This window comes from Epinephelus fuscoguttatus, linkage group LG10 (genome assembly GCF_011397635.1).
Source record: "Epinephelus fuscoguttatus linkage group LG10, E.fuscoguttatus.final_Chr_v1".
Classification (NCBI taxonomy): domain Eukaryota; kingdom Metazoa; phylum Chordata; class Actinopteri; order Perciformes; family Serranidae; genus Epinephelus; species Epinephelus fuscoguttatus.
Window position 1 is genome coordinate 14,717,657 of NC_064761.1, and position 23,766 is coordinate 14,741,422.

Below are 23,766 nucleotides of genomic sequence, written 5' to 3' on the forward strand. Positions count from 1 at the left end.
TTTAGAGGTGATAGCATGTCCAAGCACTGTTCTTTTTTCATGTATCTACAAGTTGTTAAAATAACACGTCATTCCCTCGCTGAAATACTGTCAGCCACTTTTTGCTCTAATGTTAGAGAGTATAACTCATCTGAATGATGGAGGTACACCCTGGCATCCAGCCTTATGATGTAAGCCAGCTGTCAGGATAGCTTTGCCACTGAACATGCTTTCATAGCTCAGATTTACAGGCATTGCTTATGTTTCCATGAGTGAGATGTGTGTCTTTATATCTGCTCCGTTTAAATGAAGTGTATGTAATGATGTAATATGTCTGGACTCATCTACCAGTTTCCATAATACTACCTCACCTATGAAGTGCCTGCAGGTCTGTAGATGGAACAGAGCTTGCCAGCACTGAGTTGTTGCAACTTATCTTCACGTCTCAGAGGCTGAGTTTGGTGTACTGTGGTATTATGAGCATGATACAGTCTACGCCACAGGCCCTTTTCCAGTTGCTCACAATTTGGCAAAAGTATTGATTAATTAGAACTTTTGTGCTGTTAAGCTGTTATCTTTAACTGTGTGTATGCCTTGGCTACTTGAACCACTCTGATGCAGACATGCTTTGAATGCTGGGTCAGCTGAAGGTCAGTGGCTCAGTATGTGCTGTTGCCTCTTTTAAAGCTACAGTTGGTTACTTAAAAAACAAAAGACAAAAAAAAAGTTGTTAACTACACACTACACACAGGAGTACATTAGACAGATGATCTGTGAAACAATCATATTCTTCTGTCTTTTCATGTTGCCTCTAATGGCCAAACTAAATGTGAACATAAAGAACCAATCAGAGGCGTGGAGTCTCTAATGCAGCTCTTATGTCAATAGCTGCTTGTGAACTGCTTTCAGACTGTTAAACTAGGTAGCATTTGTCAAATATGAATCAAGAAATTGTAACTGCATTGCCTATTTCTCGCCTCAGATGTTTTCAGAAATATATTTTACCGTACTGTTGAGCTGTAAAATTAAAAGTCGGTCTGGCCAGTGGACAGTGCTTGGTGCCTATTTACAACATGTTGGCCAAGTCACCCAACTTTTTATCAGTTTGACAGTTTGACCTCAGTTTAAGAGCACTGGTTGTCATGATTGACAGCTGCATTAGAGGCTTTTCGGCTCTGATTGGTTGTTTTCAGTGTACTGTGGTAGATTCATGGGAATGCCAGTAGAGGCAACTGGAAAAGAAAGAGGATGAGGAGGAGTAGAAGGGAAGTGGTTTTTGTTCACACAATATCTGTCATCTAATACTGTGGATGTAGTGAAAGTTTCAGCAAATATGGCCAGAAGTTATTTTTATTAAAGTTACAGACTGTAGCTTTAAACTTCAAATCAAGCTGTTTTACTTCCTCAGGGGAAGTATTTCACAGTTTTACATAAGCAGTAGTGGCATGTATATGGGCTGCTTTTGGTCTCAGTAGATGTTCCGTGATCATAATTTGTGTTTTAGCACCCAACTAGAAGTTACGCACTACAGCAGAAGTGCTAATTTAGTAGGTTGTCGGTAAAGTGGATATTATTGTCAGATATTTTATTTTGAGTTGTCCTCTGATGGGTCTTAAATTTGACTGTGCTGCAGTTGCTCCATAGACAAAATGTATATCCACTTAACTGTTACATAACATGATTGAGCATGGTTGTTCTTTAAAACTGAAGCTTATACATAACTTGTGTACATATTGCTGGCATTATTTTGCAATCTCAAAAACACAGACCAAAAGTCAAAATTCACTATCAGCTCAGCTAAACCAGAACGTGAGGGATAAATGGGGGTTCAGATCAAAAATAGCAATCTGTGTTAAAATAGACATGGTGCTTAGTTTGTGTGGATTTGTTGCTGCAGGCACTGAGAGCATGAAATATGATCTAGGAGTACAGTTTGAGTAATACATTAATGAATCTGAATGTTTGACAGATGCCAAAACACTCACGATACTACGAGGCAAATTTTACAGCCCTGCAAAGTTATCAAAGTAAAAATCATTATGTTATGCTGGTTGTGTTATAAGGTAATTAACCAATACACAGTTTGGTGGGGGGTGAGAACTTGAGCGAGGTTAAACCTTTTTCTCTGGATAACCCTGCATCTTCCACTGCTGTGTTGAAAATCCCATGTGTAGGCCTAGTTAAAAGGGGCCAGAAGCATTGAGAAATTACTTGCGGTAAGTTTCACTATCACTTTCTGCTTTCCCCAGCGCTGCTTACGTTGTCCAATGAAAGAGCTGTTAGCCTTAGAGGAAACATTGGAGAGATTCAGCCATATGTATTTGAGCTTCAGTCAGACCCAGACTCACATGAGGATTCTGTTATGCACCAAAATCAGCGGCTAGCAGACGAATCAGAATGTTAAGGGTAGTCAGCATCTCTTGTTTATGTTGTTTGTTAGCTTATAGGCTAGCTGGCAGTGGCTGACTCAGCATTGATGTTTGTGAAACATATAATAATATCTGCTACGATGGAGTATTTGGTAGGTAGTGGAAGGAATCGCCAGGGTCAGTTTTATATTTGGAAACAACACAGTCTACAATTTTTGCTGTCAAAACTTTCACTATGCTCATGCGATCTCTGCTCTCTGTACTGACAAGTCACTCAGTGCTGGAGGTTTCAGGCTTGTTTGCTGGTGTTGTGTCAAAGTCTGTTCTCCCATCATGTGTCTCCTGTATAAGACAGAGAGTGGCTTTCGTATTAGTGACGTACCTATTCTAGTTTGCCTGGCGTATTTTTGAATCTCAGATTTTAGGGAAATGCCCAGACATCACCACCCTCAATGAAAGAATGTAAAACACCTCTCTTTGCACAAATACAAGTCAACATAGTCAAGGTCAGACATTATAAGGGTCATAAAAATAAGAAAAATACATTTTTGAGTTGAGGGGGACTTTAAGCGACCTACAGGAGGCAGCTTGCCTACTGACGGCATGTAGGGTGACAATACAGGGGCTATTCAGCTCAAGTAAATGTCACACAATGTTCAAAGTTCAAAAGATGATTCATTCTGCCCTACAGCTTTACAGAAAATGGACTTCTGGAATTGAGTCCATTGGGAAAGATTTGACCTTCGTCTTGGCCACAAAGAGGAAGCATGTGAATATTATCATTTTGTTGCATGAGTGCCTTGGTTTCTTTAGGCCCTGTTGTTGTGGCGAAGGCGGTGGTGTGCTCACAGTTTCCATGTGTCTGTGTGTGGGAGTCTAGAGGAACAAACAGCTGTTTCTCTATTCATGTCTCCCACTTTGCCCATCTACTGCTCTTACAGGGGCTAAGGATGCTGCAGAGCACCCCATTATAATCTCTTGCTATAGCAACAATTCAAAATACTAAATAACAGAACAATGCCTGTTTTCATCTAAAAGTGTAAATGTTGTACTTTATAGTTGGATTGTTTTTTAGGGGAATGGCACTGGGGAATAGCAGAACAGCCCAAGGAACAAATAGATTCCTTGACCAGAAGGGGATTTCCTCCTGACTCCTTAATGTTATCCAGTGGTGGAAATTGCTGTTTAAGTGGGTAATCATCAATAAATCTCTCTTTTCAAGTAGGGATGCACTGATCCGATTTTTTTCAGTCCTGATACAGATACCTAGGCTTTGGGTTTCGGCCGATACAGAGTATTCAGTACCAGTGTTAAAATGATAAGCTGTATGCCTCAATGTATGTGGAAGTGACTGGGTTCACTTTTATGTGTAGGGAAACATCAGGCTTAACTTGAACATAACTTTTCTAACTGTAAAACAAAATGTAACAAATCCAAACATAAATATTAATGTACTCAGTTGTTATTTATTGTTGAAATAAATTGTGCAAGGTGACTTGACTTTACAGATATTCCAAGTTGCCATACAACTTGCTGGTGTAGCAGGCATGAAATACCGTACCTCCAAGCAGCTGAAATGTTTGTAGTTAGCTCAGCTAACCAGTTTGCTGGCGTGAGGCAGTACGTGCAAGTGTAATCACACGTAAACATATAGCCTAATTGAATTGAACAGATGAACCCCATTGTCACTGATACCCCATCCAGCTGTTTGTGTTAGGAATGATATTCAATACCAGTATTGGATTGGTGCATCCCTTCTCTCAAGCGAATGAATTTACTCTTGACCGAGAATTTACTCCTGATTTTCAGAACGATGATTGTCCTGATTTTCATCATTCATTTTATTTAAAATCCCCTTCAGCAATAATTTGCACATTTCAGTGAAGGCAGCTGACTGTTCTTTGAAAAACTTCAGTCATCTATTTGTTGCTTTGTTTGTTCTCATGCCCTTTGAGTGTCCAGATATTATTGTCTTCTGTTTTCTAACTAATTTTGGAGGAGACCAACGCATTATTTAACAAAGCTGCATGTTTTCACTACAGATCAGTACTGACACACCAGTACATTGACAAAATATGCCGGCAGCAATTACAATTAATCAGAAGTATGGACTTACACATGAAATATCCAATACAAAAATCTTGTTTACATGTTGCAGAGAAGGTTCATATCCTATGATCCTTAAGAATTTTCTATGTGCCACTAAAAATGGAAATTTAGTCTCACACCCTATAAAAACACAATATCACAAGTGTTTTTAACAAATCGAGTGGAGCCTCAGCCTGGTTTGATTCCAGAGAAATGTGAGAGATAATGTAAGTATCTCTCATTCAGTTTGCACCTCAAATGAATTCAGTGCATTAGCTAATGCCCTCCACCAAGAGGTACCAAATTTTTCTGAACTTTATTCTTTTTTGGTTATTTCTCTTTGACTAGATTTTGGCAATCAGCCACTTAAAGCCATCTAGTTCTACAGGCCTAATCTCCAAGATCTGACTAAGTATTTTTGCATTTTTGTATTGAGTGGCAGTAGTTAGAGCTGGTTGATAAATGAATATTATTAGTAATTGGCCTGTAATAAAATCATATTTTCACAAAATTCTCAGGTAATATTGTTCAGATTTCGAAACTGTATAGATTTGAAAATTATAGTATTTATTTATTTAATAAATTATATTACTAAACCGTAAACACATTGGACTCAGACTGAGTTTAACTGTCCAATATATGATTTTCAAATCTACTAGAACATGACATGCAGTTGTTCCATAAGTTTCATGCTATGTTTTTTCATGACGGAGGATTATGTTAATCCCAAAGGCTGACCAAAGGCTGGTGGTGTCCGTCTCATCTTGAGAATGTAACTCGACCCTTCTGCTCAGGGATTCCTAATAGAGCTCTTAGTTGAAAACACTTGGCTCCTGTCTTTGAACTTCATAACTCTTACATAAATATAGCACATACTCATCATTGCGGAGGCCTGGACAGTGAACTGCATGTTATTGCTTGCCATTAACCTACTCTATCTCTCTCTTTTTCCCCTTCACTCCCTCTCTGTCTCTCTCTCCCTCTCTCTCTCTACAACATTCCCTTCTTTCTCTCCCTGTCCCTCTGTCTCTCTGATTTAGGGTCCTCCTGGTCCCCCTGGTTTACCTGGTCCTCCAGGAAAAAGAGGTTCTCGGGTGAGTAACGTGCGCAAAGGTGATAATACACAAGGAGCATTCTGTAAAGTAATTGTTCTCTTGATCAGGAGAATCAGTCTGCCCATCTCACTGTATGTGATAGTGGCATACAATTATAGGAATACTTTACCCATAAAATTACTGTTTGTCATTTTATCTTTTCATTAAAAGATGCCTTTTATTTCTACATGCAGTGGAAAACTCCTTTATATGGTGTAGTCTCTCTATCTGTACATATAATTTTAGTTGATGGACTGATCCCAGATAACATGAAAATCAATATCTTGTGGAAAATCTTTAAAGGGAAACGAACAGTGTACAAAAAGTGCTATTTTGTTTGGATTTAGTCTATTAAAACATCTGTTGAGATGCTCGCCACTCTTCAAGGGCCATCATTAGCACAGAACGTACTGTGGTTTTATCTCTGAGCCACTAAAAAGAGGTTAAGGTCAGGTTTATTGGCCTTTAAGGCACTAAACTTGCTAATCATCAGCACTAACGCATTAACTGAAGGCTTTTTTCTTTTCATCTGTTGTTATGGCAGTCTGCAGGCACTGGCCACATGTGATTTGCCTGTATTTACCATCACAATCCAGCTGCAACTGTCGGGAAAAAGGCACTGACAGACGTGTTTGTGGTTAGCGTGATTAAACTCAGGAACAAGCCTTGCTTTGTAAAGGCTCATAGCAATTAGATAGTTCGCTTTGAGGATGCAGGCAACGTTGTTTACTTGTCCGCACCTTTAGAGCACTGAGGTTGAGTGACCAAACTGTTCCAGATGAAACCAGCTGCAACGAGCCGCAGCTTCAGCGGCACAGAATGCATTTCCACTCTGATCTTGAGACTACACTGTATGCAACTGCCAAGGCTGTCATGATGCAATGCTGCGATCATGCCACAGGCCCTGGAGGCATCTTTAAACAGAACAAGACACATTTTAACTAAATGGAAGCGGTATGTGTAAGAGCAAAGGTGTATAAATAGTTCACTCTTGGTCTTTGTAGGAGCTGTACCCTGCACAGCAATGTCTTCATGGGTAATTTAATCCAGGGAATGTAAATATCTACAGTTTGTCAGTGTTTATTGACAACAACATGCAATAAAAGTAACCCGTTGCTTGATTACTTGTTGAAAACCTGCTTTTACACCACATCAAACAATGAAGTTGTTTGATGTGTCAGAATAATGATCATGACAAGCCATTACTTATTAGCACAGGAAAATGTGGTTAGTATATGTTTATGTGCATAAGCAGAGTTGTTTCTCTCCTTGTATATTGTATGTAAATTGTGTGTGGTTGTCTTTGTGAATTCATTCACAATTTCGTTCACTGTCTACATTAGCTCAAAGTAACAAACAGATGTAGCATTTTCCTTTTTGCTTCTTTTCCCTGTAAACAGTGCAGGGGGTTGTGTTGGTGGGGGCGTGTTGAGTTGAGCTGGGTTCCAAGTTTTTGCTGGATGAACCTGCTTTGTTTTGTTGTAGCCCCCTGTGTTGGCACCCAACGGCATTAACAGACAGGCAGCATTCAAAGTGAAGTTGTTTTGAATGCGGCCTTATGCTCTGCTGTATTATAACAGAGTGTGACAGGCACACTAGAAAGCAGATAGACAGGAAGACAGGCTGGCAGACAGAGAGAGGTGGCAGACAGTGAAACATGCCTTGGAAAGCACAGAGCTGATACAGAACATACTCTTAACCCCATAGGCTAAGTCATAAAGTGGAGACAGAGGGAGGCTTGGAATCATTATGTGGTGGGAAGCTGAGGGCAGCGTGCAATACTGTGGTCGTGTCTGCTGTCTCAGCACAGAGCAGCAGACTTATTTTTCTGCCTCTAATTGTTAACGTTATCAGAGTATGAGCCTTTGAACCACGCTTCACGGTTTGTCATGGAAACAGGCCAATTTACTTCAAAGGTTCTTTTATTCTAAACAATCTCTGAAGGGGAGACTGTTTAAGTGTTGAGTCGGTGATTGATACAGTAATCAAGTATTTTATCAAGGAAAAGCCTGCAGTGAATTTTTGTATTGCTGATTGGCAACCTTTTTTCACTGTTGAGTAATTGCTGACCAACTACATATAACATCACAAAATTGCCCATTGACATGGGTTAATTTTGTCTTTGAGAAGTAAAGTGTATAATTTATGAATTAACACACTCGTCACACTTTACCAAAACATTCAACTAAATAATGACTTTTTCTTTAATTTTCTATGAGCTGCATTCTCTTGTAGAAACCAGGCCCAGATTACTGACATTAAAAATGAGGATGAGAGAGCATAAGACAGATAGAGGGAGAGCCTTCTTCCTGGCTCTTGGCTGGAGTGCAGAGAAAGTGTGGTCTGCAAGCAGCAGGAGTACAGATGTGCAGGAATGTAGTGTATTTATGGTATCTGTGTGTGTGCATATGAACATGCACATCTAGTTCTAGGTGCAAGTGTGCATGTATGGTAGTACATTCATTGCATACCTGTGTTTTTCAAGGAATTCAGATGATCAGTCTGTCTCTGGACCCCAACAGAGGTAGTTGTAGTAGAGCTTCCGTGATTGGTCATGCCAGACTTTATGAAATTCCAGATTGTAAGATATCAAGCGTGGTTCAAAAGCAAGTCACAGTAATCGCAAATTCTAGAGAACACTAATTAATAATAAAGACAACCTTGATTTTCTTTCTGTCTTTCTCTGTTGTTGTCAACAGTGCGCAGTTAGTTATTACTGTTCTCTCTCTCTCTCTCTGTTTGCATTTTTTCCAGGGTCCCACCGGTCCACATGGAAGCCCAGGACAGCCCGGACCACCTGGGCCTAAGGTTAGTGACCTTCATCCATGTAAGGGAGACATTAACAGCTCCCTGAGAGTGCCGGACAGGGTTTTGTTTCGTATTTGTGGGTGTGGATGGGCCAGATGAATTGAATTGGATCAGCCAATTGAATGAAGCATTGGCGTGTGCATACTCAGTAAGCAGTAATAGTGTTGGGTTTTAAAGTCCATGCTACACACCTGCATGAATATGATTGGACAATAGTAGCCACACAGCTGTGTGTCAGCCAGTTAATGTAAAGCATATTGCAAACAGTTGATGCTGATCAGCCAATAAGTGTGACTGCAGTGCACTGCCTCAACTTTTGCTAGGCTTCATTGAATTCTCTGAGACCATTTTCTCATAGCAGTGACATGTACAGTGTCTGTGCTGGGCCAATAGGTGACATCACAAGTCTGGATAACTGATGACATACTTGATAAAATGCACAGTTTTTATTTGTTGAAAAAAATGCCTTTTGGTTATATTAGAAGTGTTTCTCAAAGATATAATGATGGATGAGGTTGGTGGCAAAAGACTTGGGGGCGGGGGGAACATTGATACGGATGATTATCAACACAGAACGGACAAATTAGCATTTGTAGTCATGAATAACATATAAATGTTTACAGAGTCTTTGTTGGATTGTAGTTTATGGAAACCAATGTTGGAATAAAACTGTAAAGGTGCTAGTTTAAAGTTACAGTGCAATTCCTCGTATGTTACCATGATGAACTTGGCTAGAGAATAGACTTGCACCGATTACAATTTTTTTGGGTCTATACCGATTTCCGATTTGCAGAGTGTTTGGATGGCCGATTCCAATTTTGGCCGACACTCTTATTTTAACAACGAGAAAAAAGGTGCACATTTGAACAGGCTGCCGCTGCTGTGAGAACGCTCCCGTCAGTAAGTGTCCGGACGCGGACACGTGCATTTTCGGCACGCAGACACGTGCCTCGTTAGTTTCAAGCGGCACAGTGCGGCAGCGGGACGGACAATTAACAACTTTCTCCTTCTCTCTTTTGATGTGTGTGCATGAATGATTAAGGTGAGAAGAAGCCCATGTTTACAGATTGTATATGCATATTAGTAAGAATTGAGTGTAAAGCTATTTTTCCTTTTGTTTATTTCAGAACCACACACACTCACACTACACTTGTGAACCTCCTGCATTGAAAATTAAAGTATCCTCTTGACCCTGATTCTCTGGCCGGGATCATTTACTCCATAGTTGTCCTACCCAAACCAGTGTGTCCCTGAGGTCTCCTTCCTCACATCGCTCAAGCCTGAGCTGCACTTGTGTGTGTGTGTGCGCTGCTATATGCGATGTCAATCATGCAGCACGGTGGGAATTTGACCGGCGTTTTAAATCCGCATATTTTAGACTGACCGGCCAGTCGCAGGTCATGGCCGATCACATGATTCTGAGCATTGCCGATAAATCGGTGCAAGTCTACTAGAGAATGTAGCTTTTTAGCCCTTTCTAATGTGATAAATTGAGAAACAAATGTGCATATGCTTGCAATACTGCATGCCTAAAGACATGGGAAATTCCGTGGTCATGTATTCTTTTAATTTAGGGCTCCATATGTATTCTGCTTACATGGAATTTGAACTGCAGAGACAAAGGATTCTGTTGTGAAATTCAAGAAAATCATAACCCTGCCAGTCGCTCAAAACACTTGGGGCTTGGGGAAACCAAATGGTTGATTGAACATTGTAGAAGTCTGCACCCAAAGTCAAAGTCTTCAAAGTCATGTACTTTCATAACCTATAATTTCCTGCCTAAGAAGTGGTGATAAATGTGATAGCACCATTGTTTATAATGGCACGGTTGGTTGGATTTGGGAGTCATTATTATACAGTAAATGAAGATTTCAAAGAAGGGGATGACAGGTCTGAGCTCTCCCTACTGCCTGAGGAAGTGTACTGCCATTGTACATGCTGGCCTGCCAATCACCAGCTAGAGAAATGGAGCCACAAGCCTTAGATGGCAATGTGGTTACTACAGGAAATCAAAGGGCATTGTTTTCAGCTTGCTGCCAAGCCTTTGACTCCTTTTGATCAAACTGTCTGTTTTTGTCATTTGTAACTGAGAGCCATCTCTTCTCCTGGGCGGGTGAAACATCATCTGTTTACAGCCATATTATTGTCTGCCTGCACACGAATATGTTTCTTCACTGTTTTGTATATATATTTTTTGTATACTAAAGAGCAATTTAAACAGTACATAGCAGTAATGCATTTTCCATTTATTGTTAGTCAGTCATCAGATCCACATAAGCATTTTGTAGCCCACTGCATACTCAAGAACAACCATATCAATTAACAGTTAAAAGATAACAGTCAGTAAATAAAAACTAATACTTTTTTACTAACACTTTTTTGTTATCAGAAAAACAACATGATAAAAGCTATTTCATTAAGTTTTTTTCAAATCTCTGCTAATTCCACAAAGGAAAGGACTCAAAAACAAGACATATTGGGGACTGTTAAATTATTCCCTACATATTTTACTATTTATACTCTCCATGAAAAACCATCAAAGAGACAGTGACAACAGTTAGCTGATGCTAGCTGACAGGCTGGGGCACTCACTCCTCCATGTGTGTTTATGTGTAATTCAGGAGGGAGAGGGGGCTGAAGGGGTCAGATGCAGAGCAGTTCGGTGTATGTGATGACAGAATTACCTACATTTGTTGTATTCAGTGTATCAAGTTAAATATTGAAATCATGGTCACTAACAGCTAATGTTTACATGAAGTATACTAAATATCATAGGCCCGACTAAAACCCTAACCCACACTGTGCATGTCCCAGGCTCACTTCGGCTTGGTTGGTAGATCTCATCAGGAGACCTCTGCAGCTCATGTTGCTTGCCCTACAAGACACTGTTGTATTGATGTCCCCAAGTCACTAAACTGCCCAACTGCTCAAGTCTAATCTGCTGTAGTTAACGTTTTTTATCAAATGGCAACAATTATAGCAGAAAATGACGTGTTGTTCCCTAAAGAGCCAATCTCTGCTGCCCAGAGCATGTGCAAGTGGGGTTAAACCAGACAGCCAGATGTAGGAAAGAGTGATAATAATGAGCCAGTGTGTTGTCACAGTGTAGTAGGAAAGACTTGAGAGGACAAGCATGGTTGTTCCCTAAATGACATACCCCATCGCCTAGATCATAGTAACCCGGGTTTTCACCACAGGGCACGATTGTGCTAGTCCTGGCTCATTAGACGTGAAACTGACTTCATATAAAATGAAAAATAAAGACAGAAAGTCAAATCTCTGCTAAGCTTTTCCCAGCATGGGACCAGATGTAAAGGATACATTGGTAAAACTGAGCAAGGATGTGGGCAGCTCCGTGCAGATGGCTGTGGTGATTGTGGTCCTGACTGGCTACCACAGAGTGGCTGCATACACCATGCAGTCAGTGGGAGAACAGTCATGCTATAGAAGCAGAAACAAAGGATAAGTGGATGGTCCACCCTCCCCTCCTTTTTTCTTATGATGTGAAAGTGGTTAGCTCCTCACGTGGAATTGTAGTTAGTACGTATACTGCTAAAAACAACACAAATTTATGAAAGTTGTTTTCATGAATTATGATCTCTCTGTCAACCTCACCCCAAACACATAAAGAGAGGAATGTTCTGCACAGGGAGATAGATGGATTTGTTCTATGTCACCTCTGACCTTGCTGGGACACTGTGCACCTTTGGCTGAGGGTGTCTGATTGGTTATTATGAAATATGGGGCCACCTGCTTGCTCTGTTCTTTCAGCGTGTACAACGGCATTGGTGTGTACACACACACACAGAACCAAAATCGGCGTATCTAATACCGTAGTGACATGTCGGTGAGTCATTCTCCACCCCAACCCCCTTTGTGGAGGCGGAATAGAGATTGAGAGACTCTTTGTCTCAGTTTGGGAAAAGATCCCCTGTTGAAATGTGTTTGGTTTCTAGGACAAATACAGAGAAATATAGTCCCTGATGCTGAGCTTAGTTGATGTGTGTTTTAAGCACAGTCTGAAATGTTATGACGATATGCTTGCAGGTCTTAAGAAGAGCATTTCAGTCTGCTTCATGCACTGCTGACTTTTGTCTCAAACATAAAGGAAGCCTGGTTTTATGCTGTGGTAGAATTTCCGCTCTCCCACCCCCAAGCTTTTTTTACGCCTCATTGGCTGTCAGTCAAAACTATGAAAATATGATGCTCAAAATTCTCTGAGGAGAATTTACGGATCTAAGGTGTCAAACAATGGCTTAGCACCTCAAAGCTGAAAATCTTTGTTATTGTGGTTTGTATTCAGAGGGCCACCCTGACCTGATCACATGCACACATTTCTCAACAATCAGTGAAGATATCCTACTATTAAATGGAGAAACCTCTGTCCCTCCCTCCGTCCATCCCTCCATCCGTCCGTCATCATCCGTTTTCCTCCTCACTGCTTGGAAACGTTACAACTACAATGCATGAATAAATTGTACAAGGAGCAGCTTCTGGTGTGCGGACTTTATCTTTTTATTTCTCCTCACTGCTTTGACCTACTTCTCTGAACTTGCACATAGGCTTTCATCTTGGTCATGTGCAGACAGCCACAATGCCGTTTTTGCATTTTTCCCACATTTCTGCTGTTTATATTCGTGTTTTTGTCCACTACCCATTCATACTGTGAGCACCATTAGCAGCGCGAGCTGCGCATGCGCGCTGGGACCACAGTTTGGCTGGGAAGCCTTTATCTCCAACACTTGCGGATCGAAACCTGTATGTGTGTACCCGCGTGCCCGCGCATGGCGCACACGGCCGTGTTTCCCAGTTAAGAGCGATCTTAAGACTTAAGAGCACAGTTAAGAACGTCTTTGGTAAGAAGGGTTGCTAAGATACGAGTATTTCCCTGATGCGTCCTTAATACCCTTCTTAGGGTTGCTCTTAAAATCGCTCTTTAAGAAGCTCTTTACAGGAGCTGGCCACTACTGTGGTGCTGAAACTAAATCAATCGATGTCAGGCAAATCGATCACCCACCACTTAATCAGCGCATACTGTAAGTCACGCACTAATTCCCTGCTGCTCATGTGTATGTGTGTTCTAATAATTCTAATGAAAAACTAAGATGATAAATATTTGTTAATGACCTATTTTCAGAATAAAAACAAGACTACAACTAAATAAGAAGTAGTCTTGGTAAGAGAACCATGAGGAAATGTATTATATTTAAACAAAATAACACAGACGCCTTGCTGAGGCCGGTGCCGTCTCCCACCACTTTCAGGAAGCTCTCCACTGCATAAAAACGCATCGCAGCCAGGCACTGCACCTCCAGGCTGAGGGCGAAATTGCACCGGGTTGCCCTCGGGATGTGTGGAGACACTAGTTGATGAGGCGTTGTATCTCAGCACGGGGCAGCTGGTACTTCATCTGGACAGCCCGGTCTGACAGCATGTCGAGTGGGCTGAAGTGCTGACGCACAAATGCATTTACATATACACGGCGACGCTGTTGGTTAGCGATGAGAAGATGCTGTAAAGCAGCCATGGTATCTCACACGTGTGATGTGGCAACGCCTTTATATAGAGTAACGGGTGGAGCATCCCTTGATGAGGTTCCAGCTGAGCTCAATTACACCTGTCAGTTGCCTGATACCTGTGAAATGTCACAGGTTTGGAGGGTGGATGTGTTTCTGTGATGCGGTAAACTATCTCATATATGCATGCAGATGTGGGATATGTGCGGACAAATTATGATAAATGATAGTCATGATGATTCATTTTATTTTTTGTGCCTGATGTGCACAGCACATACAGGAACACACTTGTTTTTCCTCATACTTAGTTTTTTGTCTTATTATTATTTTTCTTCCGCCAGATTTCGGCTTTGGGCGCACATAGGGTCTTCATGAAACATATGGATTCATGATTGAAACTGTTTATTGTCATATGCACAGGACACGTTTCCCTGCAGAATGAAATTCGTTCATGATCCGAGCAGACACTGTACGTTGCTGCGTTGGGCTATTATCAGGCTGATATCATGTAGTGAACCAGGCATAACATTGCTTTTTTGGCATACCATAACACCTCTTTATGTGAAGCACTATCTGGAGTAATTTTTGAGTTTAAACTTTATTTTTAGATGTATTACAGCAAAAAGGATTTTATGACCCTAATCCACATCAGTTTGAGAAGAAAAGCCCAGAGACCTCTGGCTGTTGAAATGTAATATTTCTATTTTGTGGAAATGCACTTAAAGGGAAATTTTGGTTTATTTCAACCCGTCTCCTCTCGTCTAAATTTGTTTCAAGTCACTAGTGACATAGAAAAAATAGTTATCATGTTAGCCGTTAGCCTAGATACAGCGGTAGCGTCAGACCTGTTAAAACATAATTGAACGGGCATCCTTTCAAGTGCAAAGTTAGTCCACTAAACAAGCTTTTTCTCCACAAAGACCACCTCATATCGTTAGGATAAATGTCAGAGAACATATAGAAAACAACATGTAAACGTGTTGTTTTACCTTACCAGTGTGCTGCCATGTTTGTTGTTTACCATTTAGCTTAGGCTGCAACCGGTCCCATCCCTTGCAACAGAGGTATTCCTCTTCTGTGGGCACTGGGGCACAGCATTCACAGGTAATGTTACACCACCGATCTCAAGAGCTAAATCCTTCCAGCAGCCATTCCTCCTCTGTCGTCCTCTAACATTAACAGTTACCTGTTGTGCCTCTCTCTCTCTCTCTCTCTATCTCCTCTGTTCTTCAATTTCACGAAGCTCTTCGTCAGTGTATTCTGGCTCAAATAAATAAGGGCGGCCATCGCCTCTCGATGTGGAAAGCCTATATACTAACATTCCACATTTAGGTGGTCTTCAGAGTTGTTGTCTTACCTTACCGTGTGTTTACCATTTACCTCTGCTTCCCAAAGCGCGGCTGAAATCTCGCGAGAACAAGCTGCAGCAGCTGCAAGGCAGAACCGGACAGTAGCCTGAAAGGTTCATTCAGATTTATAGAATAATGGCTGACTTTTTGCCAGACTTTGACTTTGTGGACGAGGAATTTGATTTTGCAGAGTTTGATGGCCGCCCTTATTTATTTGAGCCAGAATACACTGACAAAGAGCTTCGTGAAATTGAAGAATGGAGGAGGAGGGAGAGAGAGGCACAACAGGTAATGTTAGAGGACGACAGAGGAGGAATGGCTGCTGGAAGGATTTAGCTCTGGAGATCGGTGGTGTAACGTTACCTGTGAATGCTGTACCCCAGTGCCCACAGAAGAGGAATACCTCTGTTGCGAGGGATGGGACCGGTTGCAGCCTTAGCTAAATGGTAAACAACAAACATGGCAGCACACCGGTAAGGTAAGACAACACGTTTACATGTCGTTTTCTATATGTTCTCTGACATTTATCCTAACGATATGAGGTGGTCTTTGTGGAGAAAAAGCTTGTTTAGTGGACTAACTTTGCACTTGAAAGGATGCCCGTTCAATTAAGTTTTAACAGGTCTGACGCTACGGCTGTATCTAGGCTAACAGCGAACATGCTAACTATTATTTCTATGTCACTAGTGACTTGAAACAAATTTAGACGATAGGAGACGGGTTGAAATAAACCAAAATTTCCCTTTAACATCAGCTCCATTCTGACAGACTTGTTGGACTTATTATCTGCCTTGCGGAATTACACATGTGGTCTGGGATGTCACAGAAACTGAGTGAGGTCCAGATCCCCTTGATGATAACTCTGCAATGATGTCTAGATCAGTGCTTTATTTTATATGGCAAATTGTACTTAACTGTATCTATTATACTTCTATGCAGTAGAAGCTGCAAGGAACTAAAATTCCTAAACTAAAGAGACAGCATGTGTGCAAGATTTAGCCTTACTTGGGCCTTTTGAAATTCTTGTCTTTTTTTAAGTTACTTTAAAGTGCTGTTTTTAAAAAGGCTTTAAGCATCCTTACCATTCACTGGTGTCAGTAAATTGTGTGGATTATCATCATTGTTAATGGAACAGCTTCAAGTTAAGGATGAACCACAGAAATTTTCCAAAAGAAAAAGTTGTCTCTTCAAAGACAAAGTGTCCTCACACATACTCATAAAGTCTGGTACCTTTTTCCAGTGTGGATGATGCTTTCCAGTGCTTAGTCTTAATGTAGAACACACACCTCCCTCTGTAAAGCCTGTACTCTGTCATGTTTTGAACTGAGCTACAAACTGTTGCAACCATAGACCGTAGACAAATATGTAGGTAACCTCTTTGACTTCACCCATAGATTTCTAAAGGGACATTTTGAGGTTTGTAACTTTAATTCCCACTGTGGTCTTGAGAGCTGTTTAGTGCCACAATATCCTAATTTGAGCAGAAGTGTGGTAAAACCACAGCCTGCCACTTAAATGTCCTTACATCATCTTGTGGGAGAAAACTTTGCATTTCTAGAAAAGTTGGGGATTTTTCCTGTTGACTTCAATTAAGTTGAATGTTTTTGTAATGCTAGCATCTTGCTACCTTTAGAGTAAAAGCATCTTAGGGCATCTTCACATTGGCCTCTACACAGCACCACGGTTTTAGATGCTTGGTTATAGCTTTAATGTTATATAAAGCAAACTAAGAGTTAATGGGCAAAGCAGTCCAGATTTTAAAGAGAAAACATGCAGATTCATCCTGCTTTCTTTACTTGTATACTCACAATTATTGTACTTCTCAAAATGAAAACCTTTCAGTTATTTTGATAAAATAAAAAGCTCTAATGCTGGTATCTCAATTGGGTGTTTCATGACTGTACTCAAAAGTTATGAAATAACAAAGTTATATTTTTTTCTGTTCCAGGGTTCAAAGGGAGACCCTGGGCTGTCTCCAGGCCAGGCTCCACCAGGAGAGAAGGTAAGAAATCTGCCACTAATCTCTGTGTCACTCTGCCTATCCCTCTGTGCTATCTTGTGTTTCTCTCAGGGGCTCTTGTTTGTCACAAAGCCTTAACTGCTTTGACAGTGATACTTGTCTTGAGACATTTTACCTGTACTGGTACTTGTGCTTCCAGTTTTCACATCAGTCCTCACTCAGACACTTGGTCTCTGCTCACTGACTGCCTTTTTTCTCTGCTCTTGATTTTATTTCCTAGTCATTTGAGCCAAATGTTGTGAAAATGATCCTAAAATGTCGGTTCAGGCCATGGTTGAAATTATGTAATACAAATAATTTAACAAATCTACATCAACATTTTTTTAATTTGTGGATGATGAAAGTATTTGAATTTCATCTGTTAAACTTTTTCTGTATATATTTGTTGTTCATTCAGCAACTTCTTCTAAATCCCTTTTCTGCAGTTCTGACTCGCACACTATTTTCTTTATTTGTCTGGCGTCAACACAGCTGGTCTCTCTCATTCTCTACTGTCTCTCCATCCTTGTCTCTTTTTCTTCCAGACTTCATCACAGTAATGATTTTCCTCAGCAGGACTGCTAAATGTCTTGAAATAATTAAGCTCCAAAAGTATCTTTTTCCCTTCAAGTTTTAATGCTCTGTGCGCTCATAGAAATCCCCTAAGAAAGTCATCATTTCTGCCTTCAGAGCCTTTCTGGGATGGCTAGAATAATGTGAAATTTCACTTAGAACCAAACATTGCGTGTGTCCATTCAGTATTTTACCAGCTTCACCATGATGTCATCCCCATCAATTATTGCAAACCTCTCATCACTCATTGAAATAAGTCTTTCACTTTTGTAGCAGTTGCATCGGTCTCCCTCTCTTAGTGTGTTTGTCTGTATTAACAAAAAAACTCTAATCTCCATTGACTCTCTAACCTTACGTCTTATCTGATTTTTCTTATCTGAATATTGCTCAGCATATGGTTTTCATTGAGGCAGCTTAAATAAGACGTCTTCAATATAGACAGATGGTGGACAGTGCCTGAAGTACAAAAGCATTTTTTAATTGTCCTTCTCACTCACCTGTGGAAAATCAACCACTTTTTTTCTGCTCAAGTTAAACATTAGATTTTTTTTTTTTTTTTTTTTTACAGTGATCCAAAATAATGAATAGTCTTTTTTGAACCATTGCCCTGTTGTTCATTAGTCATCTGAGAGTATCTGTCTTACTGCTTTCATCTCTGTAAAAATGGTGTGTATTGCATCCCACTATTTTGTAAGTGTTATGTTACATTCTCTCTCATTTGTTCCAACAGGGTGACAGAGGTCCACCAGGTTTGCCTGGGCCGGATGGATTTCCAGGTCCACTGGTAAGATTTAGTTTATTAAACTACTTGTGGATAAACCAGCAGCTGTTGCTGAAGCTAGAAGAAGGCTCAGAAGACTAACTCTCAGGCATTATTTTGTATGACGTGTCCAAGGAGTTCAATTTGCAGATTTTAAAAAACTTATTACTTTGCTGCATATATTTTAAAAACAGCATTTTCTTTACTTTTAAAACAGCTCTTTACTGCTGTCCATAAATAATTTGCACTGATGGGGCAGAATAAGTTCTCTCACACATTGTTAGTGCATACAAGTTAAAGCTAGATTTAAGAGTAAAGTTTAGAGATTCTGTAATTGAGAATTTAAACATTAATGTAGCAGCAAACAATTATTTGCTTTGCAAAGATATAATGGAGTAATTGTGTTTTTAACAGAGAACCAGGTCACACTCTCTCTGTTTGTGTTGTAGTCTGATCTTCTCTGTTCCTCTTTTTGGTAGCCGGATCGGCCGCACATGCACATTTGTGCATGTGTGTCTCCTCCTTCATGTATCACTGGCAAGCTAGTCATCTGTTCTGCACTGCACTTGTACGACGATTACTGCTGATAGTGGCAGAAGTGTAAATTCACTCTCCATTTCTCCCTCATGTTAATAATGTTAACACTGTTAGCACAACTAGCACTGCTAGCCACTGCCATTTTTGGCTCAGGCACTTTCATGTTTGCTTGTGACATCAGAAGTGAGAGCCATGTGCAGGTAATTTTGGCCCAGACCCTGGATGTAGTATATAGCCCCTTAAAAGCTTAAGAGCATGCATACAAACAAATATGTGTGATACGCGCACGCACACGCACACACACACACACACACACGCACGCACGCACACACACACACACACACACACACACACACACACACAGTGTCAGTGTTCCAACTGTGTTCTCCCTCAAAGTATTAGCCACAGACATTAGCTGAGGCCTCTTAATGTGGTCAGTATTAGGTTACCCAGTCAGAGACAGACTGCTGCCCACCCTGCTCTCTGCTTGTCTTCAGTTTTTCCACCTATCTTTATCTCAAGAGAAATAGAAATAAAAACATATTTAGGACATTTTCTTGCTTTTTTTTGTCTTGCCTCACACTGTTTTTTTTTCTTCACTGTTTTTGCATACCTCTGTTACTGCATGTAGTTCCATCTGTTTTGCTGCCCCTCTTTCTCACAGCTAAAGAGCTGGCTGTTAGGCTGCGGTGCTACCGCGCTTAAACGCGATAGGCTTTGAGGTCAAGGTCAAAGGTCACCCAAAAGAGGAAAGGCACCCTGCCCAGGGTCGGGGGTCAATGACACACACAATATCCCATGCCTCCTCAGGTCATTATCATGCCCAAAGAAGGAGAATTACATGAACGCTGCTATCAGTAAAATGTAGGACACTGGCATTCTCCATATATCCACCAGTGCACGCACACACACACACACACACACCTAGACCTATGTCTACCTAGACAACTGTATAGACTGCACAGTTGTTCAGATAGCGTCTGCGTCTTCACATAGCTGGCCTTCACCTTGCCTCCCTGGAGGCCATCCCAGTGTTTGCAATAGCTGAACCTAATATACTGAGCACATGAACTGTGCCCTGTCAAGTTTTTCCAGAGGAAATGACTGACTTGGGGCCTATGCTCTATACCTCCAAGTGGGCCTTTTATTGAGTGTGAAGGATCATGTGTCACAACCTCTAAAGCACACGACAGAGTCAGTGGCACCATGCAAGAAGATCTCACGCTGCCCCAAAAAGATAATGACCTGCCTCTGACCTTGTGTTTTGAAGCCCTAAGCATCTGTTGTTGATAATCAGGTCAAAGGGAAAAATAAAAGGGCTTAAGGGAAGAAAAGCTCTGATTTACTGAACAATAAATCTTGTTTAGTTTATAAAGAAGAAGTGCTTGTTTTAACTAAATGCGGAATTTGGCTGTAGCACAAAACTGAATGTGGATTAGAATAAGGCAACAATTAATTTTATAGAACATTTTTATGGTTTAATTGTGTCAGTTTTATTTAAAACCTTACCCACACGGTACTCTGCAAAAGAGCTGTTTTCCCTCTATTTGCCAGGTTTATTCTTACATTACTACTGCATCATATTTACATGCTTTATTGATCAAAAACACTTTATTTTCCTCGGAAGGTCTTTGCTGGCACACCTTTATTGTCATCCTTTGATATTAGCTACGATTGATTCATACCATGACCAGGTATAAGTGCCCTCCCTTTCCACTCCTCCGCCGCTCAGCTTTCACATAAGTAATGTTGTTCAGTACCGGAGTATACTTGCGTAATCATCTACGTGACATTGTTTTTGTTGTCGCTGTGGTGTAGAAAAGAGTGCCAATCACACAATACCAAGCCCATACAGTGAAGTTGACCCTCACATTATGCCTACTATGGTTTATATTATGGAGACAATGACAAGGATAGAGGGGAAGACCTGTGGCATGGAGAAATGCCTTTGCAAGTCTACTCTCCGACTGCTACTTGCGATAAATAGCAGTCCACTTCTGTGTTTTAGTCAGTCGGTTTTTGCGCCTGATGGGAACCATTCCGGAGGACACATGAACCATATTTGAAGTCACCTTTTCAAGTGAACTTGGGCACAGATCACCATACTGTGCTCTGGTATGGTACACAGTGTTCGCACTAATCAAACGATCTAAGGACTTGGGGTGTATTCGGATCCAGGCCTGGGTCCCTGATGTGAAAGCCCTCTTAACGTCTATGGCATTTTTGGGTAAAAATACTGAAAATACATTTGTTTTATTCTATTTTCAAGGGTCCTAAAGGTCATCCAGGACCACCCGGACCGCCAGGAGAACAAGTAAGTGTGTGTTTGTGTGTGTGAGCAAGAGAGAGTTTTTTTTTTTTCTAGAGTGCAGCAGTTGTCTTTAAGGCTGATGGGACGTGTGTGAAACGATTGAAGACACGTTCTAGGATACAGTGATGCTAGTGTTGTATGTTACAGCATTCTTACATACACAGACAGGATTAGTTCATAAACATATGTGCACACACACAGACACACAAACACACACACACAGCTGTGCCTGTGTGCGTCACCAACCAGTTACATCAGTCCTTCAGCTGTCCCCTCTAGTCAGAAGTTCCTTTAATCTTATGTTTATCCCGCGCTCTCCTTGATGGAAAAACTCCTCACCTCATCAAAATGCCAACAATTAATGAGCCCCATTACACAGACTCTCCTCACACGCTGTCATCAGAAGGCTTTTCGCTCTGAGATTGAGATTTAGATTATTAAAACTTTTGTGCTTTTTAAAGGTCTGTTAAGGCTTATTGTAAAAATTGATCTGTTCATGGTCTGTGATATATGCAAAGTCATCAATAAAATAGTGATTACAGCAACTGATGGTTGTTTTAAATTTAGCATCAGCTGAATATTTAAAACGCAAAGTGTCATTTAAATGGTGGGCTGAAAACAAGCCAGCAGAATGAGACAATGAGGGACGGGTGCAGAAAGGTACAGTTAATAGACTGGCTTGTCTTGGTGGAGGCTGTCTTGAATGAACAGTGCTTGTTTTATTCCTCAGTTGGCAATGCTGGTAGAGGTCTGTGTGTCTCCTCTTTCACTTTATCCATCCATCTAATCTCCCTATTCACCGTTCATTCTCTCCCTCTCTCTCCACTGCAGGGCATACCAGGACTTCCTGGGGAAACCGGGGCTGCAGGTTACCCTGGCAGGCAGGTGCAGTGAAAAATACAAAAATATGCTTCCAGTTCCTCCACCAATCCTCTTAGATTCTTCATTACTCTCCCAAGAACTCTAGAAAATACACAGCAATGATAATGATAATTGCATAATGCACACTTCTTTCTGCTTTCCTGTGCACTTTTCTTACCCACTTTGCATTTGGAATTAAGTAATCCATAAATGAATGAAACTGGTTCCCTGATGTCTTTTCATGTGTGCTGTCTGTGGGCTTTTAACCATGTGCACTGCCAGCAGTGTGCATGAGGAAATATAAAGTGCAACTTAATATAAAAAAAAGTCTTTTCTTTTAGCTGTCTGTCAGTGAAGCTCGCTGTATTTCTCTTATAAGGCCATTCAGAGTCCGATGTGTTTGTTTCCCTCACCATGTGAAATCACTGAGCTTGCCCGCACCGTAATAATTGGTCCACCTCACCCGAGTCTTTCCTTTTTTTGCAGGGCTCGGCTGGGCCACAAGGTAACCCAGGGCCTAAAGGTGTCCGTGTAAGTACAAGTGGCTCTTTGCTCTCATTCTGCCCTCTCTTCTTCAGCAGCGCTGGATTGAACACTTCATTTCCTGAAAGGATTAGGACAGTGTCAGGCCCACAGCCTCGCTCCAGAAAGACTGCCAGGAATCTGAGTTGTATTTCTGACATACGACCTGATGTAAGACTTCTTGTGGGGGCTGGTCCAGGCTCTGGGTTGTCTCTATAAAGGTTGACTGGTTTGTCTGACTATTGTTAATTCCTCAGCAAGCAAGAATGCCCTAAAAACAGAAGAACAGAATAAAGAGAAGAGGATGGAAGACAAACAGATGGGAGAAAACATGAAAGCAGATGAAAGGGGCTTCAAATGAGCTAGTGAGAGAAAGGACTTAAGTGGAGCGTTGCAGTCCAGGGAAAGAGAATAGCTGGGATTACGATGTCAGAGTGAGGCTGGCAGCATGAAAAAGAGCCACAAAGACAAACAGTACACTGATAAGATGTAAATGTGAGTGTGTGAAAGAGTAAAAGGAGACAGGGTTGGCTGTCTCCTCCTTTTTCTCTGACTACATCCTCTGCCAACTGACATAAATACTTGAATGCAGCCAAGGTAAAAAAAAAAAAACAAATGAAAAAAACAAAAAACCACAGTAATTGTGTTCATAGTGACAGTACAGCTAATATATACCAGGGCTTTTCATTAAAACATTGTGATATAGATGTAATCCATGTGCATGAGGACACACATGCATTCATGCATACACATGCATGTCAGTGTTGCGATGCACATTCCTGACAATAGCTGCAGACTATTACACCAATTGACAGGTGGCGGTAACTCCACAAGATACACATCAATGTAAACGCTGATTGATTTAAAATACTTACCAAAAAATTGGCTTTGCAAATGTTTTATGAGGAAGGAAATGCATTCCTGACTTGTGTTAGAGCTCATACATAAAATGCATTTTGTTGAATAACACTAAATACAGGCCGATCCAGCTGGCGGCCTG

General features: G+C 40.9%; 1 protein-coding gene across 2 annotated transcripts in view; it reads left to right on the forward strand.

Moving 5' to 3' along the window:
- Window positions 1-23,766, forward strand: part of LOC125895800 (collagen alpha-1(XXIV) chain) — a 115,279-nt gene that overhangs the window by 22,071 nt on the left and 69,442 nt on the right. For both annotated transcript variants that reach the window (XM_049587911.1, XM_049587910.1), the window contains exons 4-10: window positions 5,477-5,530; window positions 8,285-8,338; window positions 17,152-17,205; window positions 18,506-18,559; window positions 21,342-21,386; window positions 22,215-22,268; window positions 22,731-22,775. In XM_049587911.1, coding sequence (XP_049443868.1) covers window positions 5,477-5,530; window positions 8,285-8,338; window positions 17,152-17,205; window positions 18,506-18,559; window positions 21,342-21,386; window positions 22,215-22,268; window positions 22,731-22,775 — 360 coding nt within the window. The remainder of the gene's footprint in view (window positions 1-5,476; window positions 5,531-8,284; window positions 8,339-17,151; window positions 17,206-18,505; window positions 18,560-21,341; window positions 21,387-22,214; window positions 22,269-22,730; window positions 22,776-23,766) is intronic.